Here is a 19,817-nt window from a genome sequence, read left to right on the forward strand (position 1 = left end):
TTGAATTAATAATTGATGCATTTTGATCTTATCTCCCCACATAGTAAATGCTGTTGTTGATCCAACTTAAGAAAACCTTTTACAGCATGATCTTAAATGTGGATTGTGAAAGGAGCACATTGGATAAGGACAATGACAAAAACTTAAAACTGCTAATCAAAACAACTGGTAAACACATCCAAGGTTTAGAAGAATCTAATCATTTTTGTCCCATCTGTCGTTCAAAACAACCAGTTAGTCTATTTCAATAGCCATGCAGTGCCTGTAAGACCACTTTTTTCCATTGAGTTCAAATTTCCAAACACTAGTTTTCTTTTACTACATTTTGCTAAGACAAGCCGAGAAACAAAGTGAAATATTGCTGAGAGTTTGTGGAGATGAGTGCCTTGAGTGAGGGTCTTACCCAAATTCTGATACCTTTAGCTTCCTTGGTGGGCATTGGTTTTGCAGTGCTTCAATGGTTTTTGGTCTCTAGGGTGAAGCTCTCATCACAGGATTCAAGCAATGGATATAAACAAAAACTGATTGAATCTGATGAAGAAGAAGAGGGTATTAACAATCTTGAGATTTCCATCAAGTGTACGGAGATTCAACATGCCATTTCTGTTGGTGAGCTTTTATTTCTGTAAATTTTGATTTATAATGTCTGTTACTTTCCACTAACACTGTTAGTATTATGTTCACAGGAGCAACCTCTTTTCTCTTTACTGAATACAAGTATCTTGGTATCTTCATGTGTGTATTTGGTGCTATCATATTCCTCTTCCTTGGTTCAGTTAAGGGCTTCAGCACCAAAAGCGAACCATGCACATACAGCCAGGGAAACACTTGCAAACCAGCCCTGGCAAATGCCATCTTTAGCACAATTGCTTTCTTGCTAGGGGCTCTTACTTCAGTCCTCTCAGGTTATCTAGGGATGAAGATTGCAACTTATGCCAATGCCAGAACAACATTAGAAGCAAGGAAAGGTGTTGGCAAGGCATTTATAACAGCTTTCCGCTCTGGAGCTGTCATGGGTTTCCTGCTTGCAGCCAATGGCCTTTTGGTGCTCTATGTTTCCATCAATTTGTTTAAACTCTACTATGGTGATGACTGGGAAGGACTCTATGAATCTATTACGGGTTATGGTCTAGGTGGTTCTTCTATGGCCCTGTTTGGAAGAGTTGGGGGAGGAATATATACGAAAGCAGCCGATGTTGGTGCTGATCTTGTCGGTAAAGTCGAGCGGAATATCCCCGAAGATGATCCACGAAATCCAGCTGTAAGTTCCCACAGTCCCTCCTCATCTATTTTAGCATTTTAAGTCTTTTTTTCATAAGAACAGTCGACGTCTGGTAGATAGTTCTTGAGTTCTAACACAACTTTTAAACAGGTTATTGCCGATAATGTGGGTGATAATGTAGGAGACATTGCTGGAATGGGATCTGATCTATTTGGATCTTATGCTGAATCATCATGTGCTGCTCTTTTTGTTGCATCCATATCATCCTTTGGTATCAGCCATGAGTTTACAGCAATGTCTTATCCCTTGCTCATTAGCTCAATGGGAATTGTGGTATGTTTGATAACTACACTTTTTGCAACTGATCTGTTTGAGATCAAGAAAGTAAGTGACATCGAACCATCATTAAAACGACAACTGCTTATCTCCACCGTTCTCATGACTGCTGGGATTGCTGTCGTTAGCTTCTTTGCATTGCCATCAGAATTCACTCTCTTCAATTTTGGAACTGAAAAGGAAGTGAAGAATTGGTATGCAACCTGTAAACTGTTTTCCTCTTCATTTGAATTCACTCCCCTTTGCTTTATTTAATGATTATGTATAATGCAGGCACTTATTCTTCTGTGTTGCTATCGGATTGTGGGCTGGACTCATTATCGGTTATACTACAGAATATTATACTAGCAATGCTTACAGGTGAGGATGTTTGCGAGTCTTCATCGGTGTGTTAATTGTTAGATTAGAATTGATATAAAGCTTATGCTTACCGTCCTCTTTGAATATTTTTCCAGTCCGGTGCAGGATGTAGCAGATGCTTGCAGGACAGGAGCTGCAACAAATGTGATTTTCGGGTTGGCTCTGGGATACAAATCGGTCATTATCCCCATATTTGCCATTGCCATCGCTATTTACGTGAGCTTTAGCCTGGCTGCAATGTATGGAATCGCGGTGGCCGCTTTGGGGATGCTCAGCACTATAGCCACCGGTCTTGCAATCGATGCATATGGTCCCATAAGTGACAATGCTGGTGGTATTGCAGAAATGGCCGGAATGAGTCACAAGATTCGCGAAAGAACCGATGCTTTAGACGCTGCAGGAAATACCACTGCAGCTATTGGGAAGGTAAGATTTATAAGTTACTTCCATGATCTTTTTCTTCAAATTCATCATTGGCCCTTCCACTAAAAAAATGCCATGTATTCTGCTTTTTCATCTCAGGGTTTCGCAATCGGATCGGCAGCCCTTGTTTCACTTGCTTTATTTGGTGCCTATGTTAGCAGAGCAGGCATCAAAACCGTAGATGTATTGACACCAAAGGCTTTCATTGGTCTCATAATTGGAGCCATGCTCCCTTACTGGTTTTCCGCCATGACAATGAAAAGTGTCGGAAGCGCAGCTCTCAAAATGGTTGAAGAGGTTCGTCGGCAATTCAATACAATTCCAGGACTAATGGAAGGCAGGGTAAAACCAGACTACGCAAACTGCGTCAAGATATCAACCGATGCCTCACTCCGCGAAATGATCCCACCCGGTGCACTCGTTATGCTTACTCCACTTATAGTAGGAATCCTTTTCGGGGTCGAAACTCTCGCTGGTGTCCTAGCTGGTGCACTAGTTTCTGGTGTCCAGGTACGAAACATTTCCATCACTTTTACCAGCCTATGTTCATATAAACAAACGCCATGATCAAAATTTGTGTTGCCATAGGTTGCCATCTCAGCTTCAAACACAGGAGGAGCATGGGATAATGCCAAGAAATACATTGAGGTAAGCCTACAAATTGTTTTATGATGTTGTAAGCATTGGGTTTGTCTTGCAATTAATGGTTTTATGTGTTAAAAGGCGGGAGTTAGCGAACATGCAAAGTCATTGGGACCAAAAGGTTCAGAATGTCACAAGGCAGCAGTGATAGGAGACACAATAGGGGATCCACTGAAAGACACTTCAGGTCCATCACTCAACATCCTCATCAAGCTCATGGCTGTTGAATCTTTGGTCTTTGCTCCTTTCTTCGCCGCTCATGGAGGCTTTCTTTTCAAATTCATCTAAATTTCAAGCTCCTTTTAACAATAAATACATACATGCATATATATATATATATCAACAGTAGAGTTGTAAGTTAGAGGATATGGGGAACTTTTGTATTAAGAATAAGAGATGTAAAGGAAAGTCAGGCCTTGCTTCTAAGTTAGTTCTTATATCAACATGGTAAGTTTATGATTGAATAAAAATGATTTTGTTTTGAGGAACTTTAAAAAATTGCAAATGGTTAGATTCTAACTTCAAATCTCAAAACAATTTAATATTATCTTTTAAGGAATTTATTTTTGAGGGATAAATAATAATAATATACAAAATTTTAGCCGCAAATATCAATAATGACTTTAGGCAATGGCGTAACTATGTCGGGGTTGGTAGGTGTTCATCTCCTAAAATAGAAATTTTTTTTATTTAGGATTTTTAAAATTTATAAAAATTTTAAGAAAAAATCTCATATTCCACATGTCAAAAAGAACCATCAGTCTAAATTTTTTCTCAATCAAGTTCATATTCCACATGTCAAAAAGAACCATCAGCCTAAATTTTTTCTCAATCAAGTACATATTGTTTATAGGATGCACATGATAATCCTGATAGGCGAATCCAAACAATAAAAACCATCTAATGTAACTAAGACGTCGTAAATAAAAGAGAGCAGAACACGATTGAATCGTTAAGCACTAACCATAAACAATCCACGACACTTCCGAAAGAACTTTAGTCCTTAGGATGAAACTTTTCCATAAAATAATTGTTCCCAAGATCAACTAACTGAACAGGTTGCATAGGTTTCCACAAAATCATAGCTCTATTCCAAAAGGCATTGAGTCCTAATCTTCTTTAAGTGCTCAAAACGAACTTCTCCTTAGGGATAGCCACCCTCCTTGTCAATCTCCATGCCAAAATTTAATCTTTAAAAAGACATGATTAGGGTAATAGAGTTAAGGAAAAGGCTGAAATAAAACAAAAGCAGGGATTAGGGCTGTATAATACGAAGCCCAATAGAAAGAGAGACCAACAAAAAAACTTTTGTCTCCGACTAAAAGATCAGATCCAAAATAAGATCCATTGCCGTCGCCCCACCCCCAACTACACTTGCGATTTGAAGCATTGATTGGTCCGAACAACTCACCCACCCAGTCAAAACTCGCCAACTCGCCCTTATTTATATACTCACCAACTCTCTCCCTCTGTTTTACTTTGACTGAAGATTCATTTCTTTTTTTCTTTTAGGGTTAATTAGTTTTGGTGAAGGAAAAAATAAATCTAGATCATGTTTTTGTTCGATTGGTTCTATGGGATTCTTACCTCCCTCGGTCTATGGCATAAAGAGGCCAAGATCTTGTTTTTAGGGCTTGATAATGCTGGCAAAACCACGCTGCTTCACATGCTCAAAGATGAGGTATTTTCATAATTCCACCCTTTATGAGTCTGGGGAATTAGATTTGTGTTCAATTTTGTTGGTTTTTTTTCTGATAGAGCTCTAATATTTCGATCTAACAATGTTTTGAATGCCATTTAACATGTTCTACTCTTGTACTATTGATGGGATTTTTGTAGAGATTAGCCGTTAGCTGGAAAATTTTTATTTTATCAAACGAAGAAAATAAAAAAAGGGGTGCTTGCTCTATTTTTTTTTAAAGTTAATTCGAAGTTGGGTTTTAATGGGATTTGGCAGAGATTAGTTCAGCATCAGCCAACACAGCATCCCACATCAGAGGAATTGAGCATTGGGAAAATCAAGTTTAAAGCTTTTGATTTGGGAGGCCATCAGATTGCTCGAAGAGTTTGGAAAGATTACTACGCCAAGGTACATTTCTTTTACCTACAAATCCATCTGATTAGTTGCAATTTGATATGCGTGTGTGTGTGTTAGGTGTTCATTAATGATGTGCAGCATAGACTTCATCGTTTGGAAATGTTATTCATTGTTTAATTGAGCATTAGGTAATAAATTCTAAAGTGCATAAGCGAATTGTTATTCATGTTTGGTAACTATGGTAATGTTTGTTGGATTACATAAATAGGGATTTTAAAAATATGGGTAATCGGGTCTGGTTGGTTGCTTTTCTTCTTTGTTATTTCACTTGAGGATCTGTGCGATTGCAATAGTGTTTGTCGTAGTAGGCTTCTCCAAGTGTGCCTCTATAATCCTAGATAATGGTTCTTGTGATTATCTGATTCATGAGGGGCAAAGAATGAGGATGGGGAGTTCGCTGATAACAGCTTTAATTTTAACAGGAAGTTGTTTTAATAGTACCTCTTCACACAATACGATTGCATTCTATGTTAGTGCAGTAACAATATGAAGATTTCAGTGTAGGAATATTGTAAAAGTAATAAAATGGGATTCTCTATGTGCACTCTGGTTCTTCATTTTGTTCGAACTCTTTCACAATAGATTCATTCAAGTTTTTTCAGTTTTGTTTTTACGGATGTCATGTTAGGAAGGGGAGCATAGTTACCGTAATTTGTTTGAATTTGTTTGTAGGTGGATGCAGTTGTTTACCTGGTAGATGCTTACGACAAGGAGAGGTTTGCTGAGTCGAAAAAGGAGTTGGATGCTCTCCTCTCTGATGAATCTTTGGCTAATGTTCCATTCTTGATATTGGGTAACAAGATCGATATACCATATGCTGCCTCGGAAGATGAGTTGCGTTATCACCTTGGCCTGACCAATTTCACCACAGGCAAGGGTAAGGTCAATTTGGGAGACTCCAATGTTCGTCCCCTCGAGGTATTCATGTGTAGCATTGTCCGAAAAATGGGTTATGGAGATGGTTTCAAGTGGGTATCTCAGTACATTAAGTAGGTAGCTAAAGAGAAATCAGACATGCTATGCTTTCTTTCTTAATGTTATTTTTATACTGGATTTAGTTGGGTTATCCCTTTCACTTTTTCTTCCATTTTTGTTTGAATTGGTAAGCATACCTCCCCTCTACGAAACAATGAGACATATAAGTAATTGATGATTTGGGTTAATTTAGAGGGTTCCCCTTTCACTTTTTCTTCCATTCTATGTTATCCCTTTTTGCATATGAAGTTATAGCCTCCTTTTTCAACAGTTCTCCATTATTCTAAAAGTATTCAACCATTTCAATGCCTTCTTTCTTCCGAACTACTAAGTGAGTTTCTATCATCTCAAAGGACCGATTCTGGTGACCACCATATGAATGCTTCTGAGGTGAAGAAATGCTGAGGAAGCACAATATATATATACACACACACTCGTCATGAAATTATCATACCTCTACTTACCTATGTTTCAAATGCAAGGTATGATATCATTACAACGCCCTATTTTCAAATGGATCAAATTGTGAAACTAAGGTAAATTAGTAAGCTTCTTCTTGAGCAACTGCAAGAATTATGGCAATCTGGTGCAAAACAATGCTATCTGCAACAAATGAATCAATGGTAAACATGATTAGTTAATTTAAGCATATACAATGAATGAATTTCCCATCTTTTCGACAAAACCAGGTTTTAACGGCTTCTCTTACACAAATGGCGGAATGTGAGACAAAATATTTGTCTGGTAAGCCACTGATCCTGTCTTCTTTCTTTGCTTGCTTCTTTGTTTCTATACCGTCAGACGGCCATTGATAAGTGTTTCTTCTATTGAGGCATATATCGTATCATGAGGCTAGGGGTGACTTTTATAGTCCCTCTATAGTTCCAAATTTTATATTCTTATTCTCAATTTCAATCCTCTAAAAAAGTGAAGCAATTTAATGTCATTAATTTCAAAAGTGAATAAATAAACACAAATAACCATGAAAATTAATATTTTCTATCAATGGTATCTAATTCTAATTGATTTGATTGATTTAATAACAAATTAATCTCTCAATATTTACATGTTCACAAATTTGATTTTTGATTTTAAAAAAGCTTATTTGAAAAAATGTATAAAATTTTAAAAAAAATGAAAAATGAAAAATGAATATATAAAAATATTTATAGTTTCATATATATATATATGTATATATATGTATATACGGATAGAATATGTAAATTTTGAGAGTTAAAATTGTTTTATTATCAATTAAAGTTATACAAACTATTAACGTTGTGATTAATTGTTCTTAAATAATCATTTTCAAAATTGATAAAAGTTAAATAGCTCTGGATTTTTTAAGCCAACATACCACTAGTATAATTTTCTTTCACTTAAGTGCTTTTGTGTCATGAGAATGCAATATATTAAATTTTCGAACACAAGATTCACAATAATCACACTAACAGAAATAAATTTTTATTAATCAACCTCTAAAATTATTACTCAATCACGATGTTAGGAATCTCATGCAAAATCAATAATCCTAAAATTATTCAATAACTAAAATAAATAAAATTTGCATAGAAATCTTAATCTATCATAAGAAGAGTTCCAATCCTAATTTTTTATAAATTTATCAATAAAATATAAAAAGAAAAAGAAGAGTTGTTACCAAGTTGGAAGTTCAACATAAAAGTATTGAAACATTAAATGCCTTTAATGTAAAAATTCTAGAAAGAGAATAAAAGAAATTTAAAAAAAAAAGTGACTCAGTGTTGAAAGAAAATAAAAAAATTAAGGATTCTTACGTTTTTTATTGGGGAGAGATTCATTTATTTTTATATAAAATAATTTATTTTCAAAAATTTGTGGGCCTTTTTCGAATTCTTGTGGAGTTATTTTAAAAAAAATTAAATTAATACATCAATTATATAAAAGTTTTAAAAAATTATAAGTAATATTTTCATTTAATTTTTATGGGTCAACTCACCCCCACAATCTTCAACGTGACTTCGACTAATCTCTTTCATTTTCATATTCAACACATTTATTTTATTTTTTAAAAATTTTAAATATTTTTATAAATATATTTGTTTTATATTATTTTTTAAAATTTATATCTTTTTGAACTTTTTATGTATTTTTTATTTTAAATTTTTTATAATTATAATTTTTTGAATTTTTAAGACTAGGTTCTAATTGAGATAATATGTAAAACATTTGAGGGATAAATTTGTTAAAATTTTTAAAATTAAGATCAAATTGATAAATTCTATAAAATGTTAAAAGGCAAAAATTATTACTATATCAATAAAAAGAATAATACATCAATATTTTTAACTAGTCATCAAAGCATTTTAACGATGGAGTGACTACAAAATAAAATTGAACTAACATAAGTAATTAAATTTAAAAATAAAATTCGAATGACCAAAACAAAAATCATTAAAATTTGGGCCACTAGCTCTAGTTTACCCAATTAGTTTACCCAATTAATATCATTAATACTGAGAGGGCAACAATGGGCAGAGAATAGATAACTAAATCAAAAGTTTCTCCATCATTGAACTTATGTTACTACTAAACTCTAGGTGTATATTTGTAACTCTCCAAATTTTGAGATGTTCAGTTTTGACCTAAAATTTTTAAATCAAGTCACTTAAAAAAGTTAAATTAAGAAATTTTTGAGAATAAATACAATAATAAATTAGCTCTTTTTTAATTATGATGTAGTTATCTATTAGAATTAGTAATTGATTAGTATGAGTGTTTAGTAATTAAGGCCTATGGATTAAATTGTAAGATTAATAAAATTAGTAGGGTCAATGTGAGAAAATTAGAAAATAACATTTTAGAGAAAAGAGATCCTATTTTGGAATTTACCCAAGCTCCTCTAAGCAAATTGCCTATGTTGAAAATTTGTTAAAAGGAAAGGGTTATTCCTCTCCCATTTGCCAAGTTTTTCTTCAAAAAAAGAATGACCAAAATTCTCTCAATTTTCAATGAGTTTTCATGCTTGAAGTATACATTATGAAGATGGGGCTTGAAAGACAGACAGTTTCAGGGACATCAACACAAATCATGTTGGAATAAAAAGAAATTACTGTAAGGGTTACCAGGTTTTGGCATTGGAAAAGGATAGGAGGCATGTTGATACCACCAACTCCAATACCAAAATAAAAATTCTTGAGAATGGACGTAACAGCAGCAGCAGCAGCAATAATTCATTGAACAAGAGATGGGATTTCTTCATATACAGTATCTTCTCTAGAACCAAAATAATACCAAAAAGAAAAGCTTGTAAGGGACAATATCCTATCGTTATTCCCAGTTAAAATCTCATTTAACGAAATTAATGAAGCTAGTTCTTCGCTTGTTCTCTTCTTTCATAGACAACAAATCTCGGTTGAAAAATCTTAGATATGGTTTGTTATTTAAGTTTATACAATGAATCCAAGTCCAAATTCTTTTCCATCTTTTCGACAAAACTAAGGTTTTGACAGCTTCTCTTAGTTCCACAAAGGACAGAATGTGAGACAAAATATCCTCTGGTAAGCTACTAATCCATGCTTTGCTTTTTGGTCTTTGATAAGGGTTTCTCATGAAGATTTGCTTCAGCTAGCATAACAAAATAATTTAGCTAATTTTAGTAATTTCTGCTTTGTTAAGTTCTAGAAATTTTTTAGAAATTATGAATATTTTAGTATTCTATTTTTAGTTGTTGAATTTTTTTTCAATATAAACACTAGTTTTCAGTTCAATAAAATACACTTTCAATAAAAATTATTTTTTACTTTCCTTTTGACTTTCTTGTTTTCTTTTCGCTCTAAAGTTTTTTCTCAAAAAACTCTAGTATTATAGCCATCTTCTCGAGGGAACTGTTACTAAAGGAAAATATTTTGTCTTCCTTCTCTTTCTATGGATTCAAAAATTCCTTTCACTGCACATGCACCATCCGGTAAAGGTTACCATGTCTGGGTAGTAAGGATGAAGGCTCATCTAAAGGCAAATGATCTTTGGGAAGATGTGGAGACTCATCTAAAGGCAAATGATCTTTGGGATGCTGCGGAGGAGGATTACGAAGTTCATTCATTATCTATCAATTCGACTATGGCGCAAATCAAGAATCACAAAGGAGAGAAAATCAAGAAAATCAAATGCAAGAGTTACATTATTTGCTGTAGTCTCATCTGAAATCTTTCTCAAAACCATGAGAATGAAATCAACCTTTGAAGTTTGAAATTTTTTGAAGGAAGAGTATAAAGGAGATGAAAGAATTAAAGGCATGAAAATGCTAAACTTGATAAAGTATTTCGAGACGATGAAGGAGTACTTCGACAAATTGCTTGGAATCGCAAACAAAATAAGATTATTTGGATTTGAATTTATTGATTTCAGATTAGTTCAAAAAAATTCTTATAAATGTTTCTGAAGTATTGAAGCTACCATTTTCTCTTTGGAAAATACTAAAGATCTTTCAAAGGTTAGTTTAGCAGAATTGATGAATGCTTTACAGTTTAGCAGAATTGATGAATGCTTTACATGCACAAGAGCAGAGAAGGCTCATGAAGGATTTGTTGAGGATGCATTAGCTGTGGAAGCTCAATACAGTCAAGGAGGAAAGGGAAAGAAAGAAGGGAAATTCAAGTTCTGATTCTTCAGTTACAGTATAGGAATAAATATGATTTCCCTCCTTGTAAGCACTACGGAAGAACGAGGCATCCACCTTTCAAAGGCTGGAGAAAGCTAGACCAGCAATGTGAAAAGTGCCAAAAGATGGAACATCATCAAAATTTTTGCAAAAGCAATACTCAGCAAAAGATTGTCACACAAGTGAATTTGTAGCAAAAGAATGTTGCTCAAGTTGCTAATAAAGAAGAGGAGGAGCAACTCTTTGTGGTCACTTGCTTGCAATCTGTCGAAGTGAAATGACTCATTGACATTGGTTGCACCAATCATATGACTTTTGTTCGTGATCTTTTCAGAGAATTGGATAATTCAGTAGTTTCCCAAGTAAAGATTGGCAATGGAGAGTACATTCTAGTTAAGGGAAAAGGCACTGTTACAATTAAAATTTGTTGAGTGATGGCCAGTTAATTCAAAAGGGTTTCAAAGTTATCTTTGAAACAAATCAGTGTTTAATCAAATATGCAAATGACAACGATGTATTCAAAATAAGATAATAGTTTTGCACTTGATCCATTAGAGGAGGAGTAAGTCGTATTCTCTACAACAAATGTCCATGTTGAAGTTTGGCTCAAGAAGCTTGGACATTTCAATCATGCAGCTCTTGTGAATTTATAAAGAAAGTAATTGGTTCAAGGTCTCCCTTGTCTTGAATCTAAAATTCTAGATTGTAGAGCTTGCCAACAAGGAAAGCAATGGAGACTTCCACTCAAGCTATTGAAAAGTTGCAAGCCATGGTGCAAGATTTGAAAAAAAAAATGACGCGGTGTTGAAATTGATATTGGAGATGCATAGACGTGAATTTACTGATTCGAGAGATGTTCTGGAAACGAGAGATTCAGACTACAAGGAATGGGCCCGTGTTCAAAGTTTGAAATCCCGCCTCGATGAGCAATATTTGAAGTTGTGTGTTAAGAAAGCTAATGAAGCTGAAGCGATATCCCAGCAAAGGTTGACTGCTGCAGAAGCTGAAATTACCGACTTGCGACAGACATTGGAGGCTTCCAAGAGGAATAAGGCTAGGCTTTTTGATACTTTGAAATCCAAAAATGACGAAAATGAAGCTTACTTATCTGAATTAGAGTCAATTAGACAAGCATATGATGACATGCAGACGCAAAACCAGCAGCTACTGTTGCAAATTACGGAGAGAGATGACTATAACATCAGGCATGTTTTGGAATGCGCAAAGGCAAAACAGCTGCAAGACACTCTCCTCTTGGAGAAACATAACATGGAAAAGAAGATTCAACAATCCAGTGCATCCCTCAACTTCTATGAGATGAAAGTTGCAAAAATGGAGGACCAGGCGACCAGCTGAGGTTCTGGTCAGACCAGGTTCACAAACTTGAAGAAGAAAAATCTCAAAAGTCAGTTTCATTAGAAAATACACAAAAATTATTGTCAGATGTGAGAAACTCATCTCATCAAGCAAGGGAGTCACAATCTAAAATTGAGAAAAGTCAATTCGCATTGGCGGACTTGCAGATAGAATTAGAGAAGGAAGGTTGAGTTGGTTTAAAGTATTTGCAAATTTGAATTTCAACTAGCTAATATATTTACCAAAGCTTTGCCCAGTAACAAATTTGAGTCTCTCAGATAAAATTTGCTTCAGCTACTATAACAAAATAATTTAGTTAATTGTAGCAATTTTTCTTTTAGTAATTTATTTTTAGTCAATGGCTGTTTTCTTTTTTCTATATAAACCCTAATTTTCAGTTCAATAAAATACACTTTCAATAAAGATTACTTCTATTTTCCTCTTGTCTTTGTTTTCTTTTCACATCATTTTTTTCTCAAAAACTTCAACAGTTTCAAGTGGCTTTAGAAGCTAAAATTTTTACTAGGTTTTCTGAAGTAAAAAAGCTTAGAATTATATTTCAAGAAAAAAAATTGAAATGCTCAAATAAAGATATCCTAATTATGTTGTTTTATTCAAATAAATCCTTTTTTTTTAAACAAGCCCTTTGTCTTTTAATAATTTAGATAAACCCTTTATCTTTTAACAATTTAGATGTAAATTAAAGTTTAAGAACTTATTTTGTATGTATAAAAATATTTGATGACTTAAATAATAAAAAAATTCGTAAAATTTTATTAGAAGCAAGCCGAAAATGCTTAGAAACACAATTATCTTTATTTCTGAACTTAGAATAAACCACCCAATTTAAAAGTATTATAAAACTTTAGATTATATTCTATCTTCTCTACTCAAAAAATAAATTAATTAATTTTTATATATTAAATTAAAAAAACAAATTATTTTTTTTGTTAAAATTTCATTAATTTCTACCATTAAAATATAATTCTTATACATCAAAATGAAATAACCGTAAAAATAGATAAATTTTTTATTAAATAAAAACTAATTTACAATCTAACTATTAAAACAAGTGTCTCTATAGTATTTTAAAATAAAAAATACCTTTATTTCTAGACATGGCATAAACCACCCAATTTATTGGTAGAGAAAAAGAAAGAAATTATCTCCAAAAACCATGTACTAAAAAGAGAAATCACCAAGTTGGTTCCATTGAACTCTTCCCTGGTCCATACTCTTTATTTCTCTACTTCAACTCATCTCCATTCTTCCACATAAAAAATTAATAACAGTGTACAGTTTACCTGAATTCCATGGTTCTATAGGGCAAGCACTGAGCATAGAACCCCATAAAAGTAGCATACTGCATGGCATAACATAAACATGCATCCATAGATGCTCAAGTTTAGTAATTTTTCCATGACTGAACTCGGAATCTGGAAGATGAATGAAGCATGGTGGGCAATTTTTACTTTTCTATCCTTTCTGAACCGGGAAACCTTACAAATCAGTCAACCTCCAAAAGCCTGAATAACTAGAGTCACGTAAAACAATATGTAATGACACATAAACAAATGCGATCATTTTTTAGATGATCCGAACCCACCAAACCCCATCATAGCTGCCACATCAGGATCAATTTCAGGTTCCTCTTCTGCGGCCTTCTCTTTCTGAAAGCCAGACAAAATCGCAATCAATCATTATTTTGAGAAGTAAAATTCTTACTATTGAGGAAACAATAAGAAGGAAATTAGATATAGGCTCTAGGGAACGGCTTAGAACTGAAAAAGCAGGCTTGCTTACAAACATTTCAATATGAAAAGCAATAACCTAATGGCAAAACAACAACCAGGAATTTATCAAATCTAACTACTGACCTTTTTCTCTTTCTTTCTTTCTCGTCGTTGGCGCTTTCGCTCTTCCTCTTCTTCCTGCTGTTTGATGATCCGTTCATCAAGATCTACATAAAAATAGGAAGGTGGAATGGAGTAGAGATATCAATCATCTTAAACTAAGCTATAATCAAAGTCCAATTCCAACTAGTTAGGAACTGAGACAAAAGTCACCTTGCTCTGTGAAGCTTCCAGGAGGCTTTCGCTTTTTTAATTGCTCAAATCGCTCTTGAACCTGCATGCAGCAAGCACAGAAATTGACAAAGTTCAACTTAACATCGTTTCTTTTGGCCCTACAAATTATATCATTATATGCCACAGATTTTATTTTTGACAATCTCCATGCATCTATACTACTTATAAAGCTCTTAACTGAGTTGATGTCACGTGTTAACCGGACACCAACTTAGTTGGAAAAAGACTAAAAAACGAAACCTTTAAAACAATGTTTTATTATAAGGATATTTATTTCTTTTAATAATTTTATATATATTTTAAATTAAATAGCTTAGAAGCTTAAAAGAAATCTCAAAATGGATGAGTGGTTAAGTTAGAAGATTTAAAATCCTTTGGATACAATCCTGGGTGTTGATGTTAATTTTATATGATTTTTTTCCTTGAACTGAAACATGGGTATCACATAATCTAATACATAATAAGCCTTTAGGAAAAGGACATATAGCCTTTTCCTCTAGTTTTAGATGGAAGCTCGGAGCTCCAATCCACCCAGCACTTTTCTACTAATATTATGAAACTCTTACTACGGTCACTCCCAAGGATGCACATATCTAATGGATTGCATTTCTATACTTAAATAATTTATTTCTAATATTAAGAATGCACAGCATTCGTTGAATAACAAGATTCTGAACTCAACAACTTGGACAAATTAATTGTTTTAAAAAAAGCACATAAAAATTCCCAACTAAATACCTGTTTAAGGGATGCCCGTTCTACTCGCATGGACATGCCTAAAGCTCTTTGATCTGAAAAAAGCACCAGGAGCAATCAGATTAGTGGAAAACTAATGTGCATGTCTATACAAGTCAAAACACATCCATGAGATGATAAAACAAGAATCTCTAGAACATCACATACGTTTCTTCCCATTGATGTGATCCAAGTAGTTTGCAGAATCTTTCACAACACACTCGCAAACTGAGCAATAGTATCCAGCCTGTCAAAAAACCAATTTAATGAACACACGCCTTATACAAAGTCTTGACAGAGCTGATAAATTTCTGATTAAAGAAAACCGCAATGCTTCAGATGAAAAGTTGAGTTACCCTCTGGGCTAAATGAAGCAATGAACATGAACCAGTTAGAGAAATACAATTTGCAATCAACAATGAACATCAAACACCCAGAAATTAGATAGTAACGTAAGTTCAAATGAGGAAGAAAATGATAATAATTACCTGCTGACTTAAAGGTGCTACTGGAGTAACAACCTGCAGAAAGTAAAAAATCAAATAAAATGGTGCAATATAAACGTAAATTATGAATACATACCAAGTTCAATCCAAGCACTTATACTAACCTGAGTTTTACCCAAACGAGACTCAAGATCGACTTCATAATCCCTATGCTTCAGGGGTTTCCTTTGCACTGGAGGGCCTTTTGCTGCATAGATAGACATATAAATATTTGATTTTCACTGTGCAGATTCCATTTCTGAAATTCAAACATAAATGCTAACAGGTAAGAAGCTAATCAGGTTTATTTAAAAGAATTGAAATCAATCACCTTTGGATTTATTTCGGCCTTCTGCTTCCTGAATCAAAATCAAATTTTTAAAAAGAAAATCAGCAAAAGGATCGATCAAGCTTAAAAAAAAAAAAAGAAGAGAGGTTTTGATAATAAACCTGTTTCTCACGCTCTCGAGCACGTTCCAAATATTCTTCTCGATCGAATTTCTTTCTGAAGGTATTATCAACACCAAGAGTCTGTACAAAATATAATAAAAATAAATAAATACCATAGCTAAAGACGTAAAAGTTGAAGCAGAAGAAAAAGAAAAAAAAATTGTTTTTACATTATCGTTGGCAGCCATCGATATTGATCCCCAAACGGAAGACGGGAAGAGTTAATTGGCTTAGATTAATTCAGAATTATAGAGGGGGAAAGGAATAAAAATTTGAAAACCCTAAAAAGTCGAGCGAAATTTAATTGTTCCCAAAGTTGAGTCCAGAAAGGGGTTGAAGGGAGAAATTCGATTCCGATCAATATCGTTTAAACGGTAACAACTTGCGGCCGTTTTCAGCTTTCATTTGGTTAAATGGGCCAAGTATTCAGTGAGAGTTTTCAAATCTTTACTCAAAGCCCAATTCGACCCATATATATATGAAGACTTGAATGAGTCCAATAATGTTTTCAAAATAGGTTAAAATATGGGTGTATGATCGAATCGAGTGAAAAATTTCAAGTTAATTGAGTTTATAAGTCTTATTTTATCATCCTAAATTAATTTAAAATATTTTTTGAATCTAATTAAGTGAAATGAAATTCGAGTCGAGTCGAGTCGAATCGAATCTAATCGAATTGAGTAAAATTGTTTGAGTTAAATTAAAAAAATTAAACATGCCAAATAAAAATATTGTTATAGTATAACTAATTTTATGTTAGAGCTCATAAATTTGAGACCATATACATTTGAAAATTTTTCAAACAAAATAATAATAATAATAATAATAATATACTTGAACATGATAAATTTGAATCATTAATTAGGTCCCAAAATTATTATTTAAAAAAATTAAATTTTAAATTTTTCTATATATTTTTTAGAATTTTTTAAATTTTTTAAAAAAATTAAATTTTGAAATTTTTATAAATATTTTTGAATTTTAAAAATTGTTTAAAATTTTTGAATTTTTTTTATTTTTTTGTAATTTTTGTTGAGAGAGACCAATTTGCTTATTTTCAAAGTTGACAGGACCAAAAGAGTATTTACACCAATCTGTTATTTAAATTATTTGAGTTATTCGAATTGTGAAATTCTACTTGACTCGAACTCGAAACTCGAATCCAGTTATTCGAGTTGACTCGAATCCAGTTATTCGAGTTGACTCGAATAATTCAAATAACTCGATTCGATTAACTCGAAATTTAATTTTTTTATTTTATTTTTTCGAATTGAATTGAGTTTTGATCACCCCTAAGTTAAAATATGCTCCAAACTATTGTAGTCTTCGTATATTTAGAATTTAATTGTTCTATTTTGATTTTCAAAAATTTAGTTTTTCTACTTTTAGATTTCAAAATTTTGATTCAATTGTTAACACTATTAAAATATATTTTTTTAAAAATTAATTGGTGTGACATTTTGAAATGAAAGAAATACTCAGTCATGTAACTAGAAAAATAACATTGTAATAAACCTGAATTTAATGGAAGAACTTTAACTCTGTAAATAATTGAACTTGCATTTTAAAATCTATAAAGTATAAGGACTACATTTCTTGAAATAAAAGTAGATGGAATAAATTCTAAATATACTAAAATACAAGGACCTAGTTCATATTTTAAACCTTCAAAATATTAAAACATTAAAAAGTTCTTGTTATTATTATTTTTTTGTTTTGCACTATTCTTAAACTATTCATAACACTCAAACTCTTAAATCGAAGGGGATAATACTCACTTAAGAATGCTTGAAAACATGTCATCTTGATTGTTGTAACCGCAATGGTGCGGATTGAGCTAAGAATTAATAGAATTATTATTTAGTGTATGGATATATAATTCTATACATTCTCAATAAATTAGATGTATTGTTATCTGATTATTATTTTTTGGCCACTATTATAATTTATTAACATGGTATAAAATTATACACCATTAATGCATAACATACAAATTAGTTTTTAAATGCATTTGAAATTATATTTTCGAGTAAAAATTATATAACTTTTGGAAAATATTTATATTTAAAAAATTAAAATCTTTTGCATTTGTAGTTTTCTTTTTAAAATTTTAAAACATTTTTGAATATTTTTATATAATTTTGGAAAAAGATTTAAATTTAAAAAGTTCAAACTCTTGCATTTTTAGTTTTTTTTTTCAAGGTTAAAATATATAGAAGTATCTAAGCTTGACAATTTGTACTTACTTGGTATATATATATATATTAGACCTAATTGATACATAAATTTGAAAATAATAAGCCAACTTGGTACTTTTTTTAGGTACTTAACTAATACTGTTAGTTTTTCATCTCAACTAATTAAATTATGCCATATGTATTAAACAACCAATCATATTATGTCACGTGTAAAATCATTTAATTTTAATTCTTTTTCAATTTCTTTTAATTTTATTGATTAAAAACAAAAAACCTTTAATTAATTAATTAACTTTTTTCAATTTTCTTTCTTTCTTTTAATTTTTGATCCATCGATTTTTCTTCTCCCAACATCACCACTATTCTCCATCGTCGTCATCTTACTTTGCTAGTTAAGCCTTGACTTAGTGTCATTCACACACCTTTACCAACACCCTTTTCAACTTAAGCTTGAGTTCATTTTTATCATTGTTGAGTAACAAGCCTACATCTTTGAGCTTAGTAAAAAAAATTTTGGCTTGTTCAAATGTGCTAACATTACTCGTTATTTTTAAACTCTAGTTGTATCTTAACAAATTAGATGCATGAAAATCAAAACCCTAGGGAACCATACCCACTAGACACACCACCTCTAATAAAACCACCATACACATCACTCATTTTTTATTTGAGGAAAACTGAAAATAAGAAACATAAAAATAGTCAGTAGAACGTTGCGTTTTGGGGTATTTCATGTTAATGAAAATGGTGCGTATAAGTTTAATGAAACGGTGAGTTTAGTGGGAAAAGCTATAGCTGTCATGTAACAACATTCCCAACTAACTTAGGTAACAGCCAAATTCTTTTCTTTTTTAACAGCAAAGCAAGAAAGGAAGCAACTATGAAATTGGTTAATGAATTTCTTCCTTTTTTCTCTTTTTTTCTTCATTTTCTCTTTTTTCTTGTTTCAAACTTTTCTATTTTCTCCACAACATGGTGCATCAAAGGTATCAGAGCCTATTGACCCTCCATGGTTGGTGATAGGGTCACTACTAGCTTGCAAAATGATGTTGGTCATCTTCAACAAGAGGTTGCCAAACTCTAGGGTGAGCTATCACAATGGGATACTAAGTTGGACTCTCGACTAAAGGAACTCAAGGACAATTTTAGAAAGAAGCTGAGATCTAAACTTCAAAATTTATTTGAGCAATACTTGGGCAATCCAACTACAACCGTGAGTAATGTAGCTGTTTAGGTTAAAGAAAAATGTATTTTGGGAGGTGTTCCACCTGGTTTCCCTTCCAAGGATCCACTAGATGCTCTAACAAGTTTCCCTTTCAAGGATTCTTTGGATTCTCATCCTTTAGTGGAACTAGGGACTTGAGGAACTCATTCGCATTCAAGTCTTTTGGACTAGAATTCTTGATCTCACAAGCTTGAATGCTCCAAGTTTGATGGTTCAAATTTTAGAGGATGGTGGTCTAAGCTAAAACAATACTTTGAGGCAGAAGGTGTAGTCAACACTGCTAAGTTCAGACTGTGATGCTTCACCTTGAAAGGAGAGCACTCAATTGACATCATTTCTACACCTAAAAATACGGAGGGCTACATCTATTGAATTGGACCTATTATGCACATAGCTTGAAGGAACGCTTTGGTTCTAATACGTTCCGAGATCCTATGGCTAACCTAGTTTCCTTATAGCAACATGGATCAGTTGAGCAATTTCATGATGCCTTTGTAAGTTTATTAAACTAGCTTTAGTTGCTTGAATCATATGATTTGATTATTTTTACCAATAATCTAAAGTTAGAAATTGGTCAATATCTACA

At 32.7% G+C, this 19,817-nt stretch overlaps 3 protein-coding genes and 1 non-coding gene across 4 annotated transcripts; 3 read left to right on the top strand and 1 right to left on the bottom strand.

Annotated features, from left to right (window-relative positions):
- Positions 1-117: 117 nt before the first annotated feature.
- On the top strand, positions 118-3,471 carry LOC107893910 (pyrophosphate-energized vacuolar membrane proton pump). The gene is made up of 8 exons (XM_016819058.2): positions 118-609; positions 687-1,261; positions 1,373-1,752; positions 1,832-1,918; positions 2,014-2,344; positions 2,441-2,851; positions 2,930-2,989; positions 3,065-3,471. Exons 1-8 carry the CDS (start codon positions 378-380, stop codon positions 3,269-3,271), a joined length of 2,283 nt encoding a protein of 760 aa, XP_016674547.1. The 5' UTR covers positions 118-377; the 3' UTR covers positions 3,272-3,471.
- Positions 3,472-4,141: 670 nt separating this feature from the next.
- On the top strand, positions 4,142-6,276 carry LOC107893938 (GTP-binding protein SAR1A). The gene is made up of 3 exons (XM_016819091.2): positions 4,142-4,664; positions 4,941-5,072; positions 5,754-6,276. Exons 1-3 carry the CDS (start codon positions 4,536-4,538, stop codon positions 6,072-6,074), a joined length of 582 nt encoding a protein of 193 aa, XP_016674580.1. The 5' UTR covers positions 4,142-4,535; the 3' UTR covers positions 6,075-6,276.
- On the top strand, positions 5,413-5,536 carry LOC121205478 (small nucleolar RNA snoR83). The gene has a single exon (XR_005900555.1). It is a non-coding gene; the product is annotated as a small nucleolar RNA snoR83 (small nucleolar RNA).
- A 6,781-nt stretch (positions 6,277-13,057) lies between the features above and the next one.
- On the bottom strand, positions 13,058-16,198 carry LOC107893941 (zinc finger matrin-type protein 2). Its single transcript, XM_016819102.2, has 10 exons — positions 15,979-16,198; positions 15,809-15,889; positions 15,690-15,717; positions 15,484-15,566; positions 15,362-15,394; positions 15,042-15,120; positions 14,877-14,929; positions 14,118-14,178; positions 13,929-14,011; positions 13,058-13,721 (listed from the first exon to the last, which is right to left on the bottom strand). Exons 1-10 carry the CDS (start codon positions 15,994-15,996, stop codon positions 13,632-13,634), a joined length of 609 nt encoding a protein of 202 aa, XP_016674591.1. The 5' UTR covers positions 15,997-16,198; the 3' UTR covers positions 13,058-13,631.
- Positions 16,199-19,817: the final 3,619 nt, after the last annotated feature.

This window comes from Gossypium hirsutum, chromosome A08 (assembly GCF_007990345.1).
Source record: "Gossypium hirsutum isolate 1008001.06 chromosome A08, Gossypium_hirsutum_v2.1, whole genome shotgun sequence".
In the NCBI taxonomy this organism is placed as follows: Eukaryota; Viridiplantae; Streptophyta; class Magnoliopsida; order Malvales; family Malvaceae; genus Gossypium; species Gossypium hirsutum.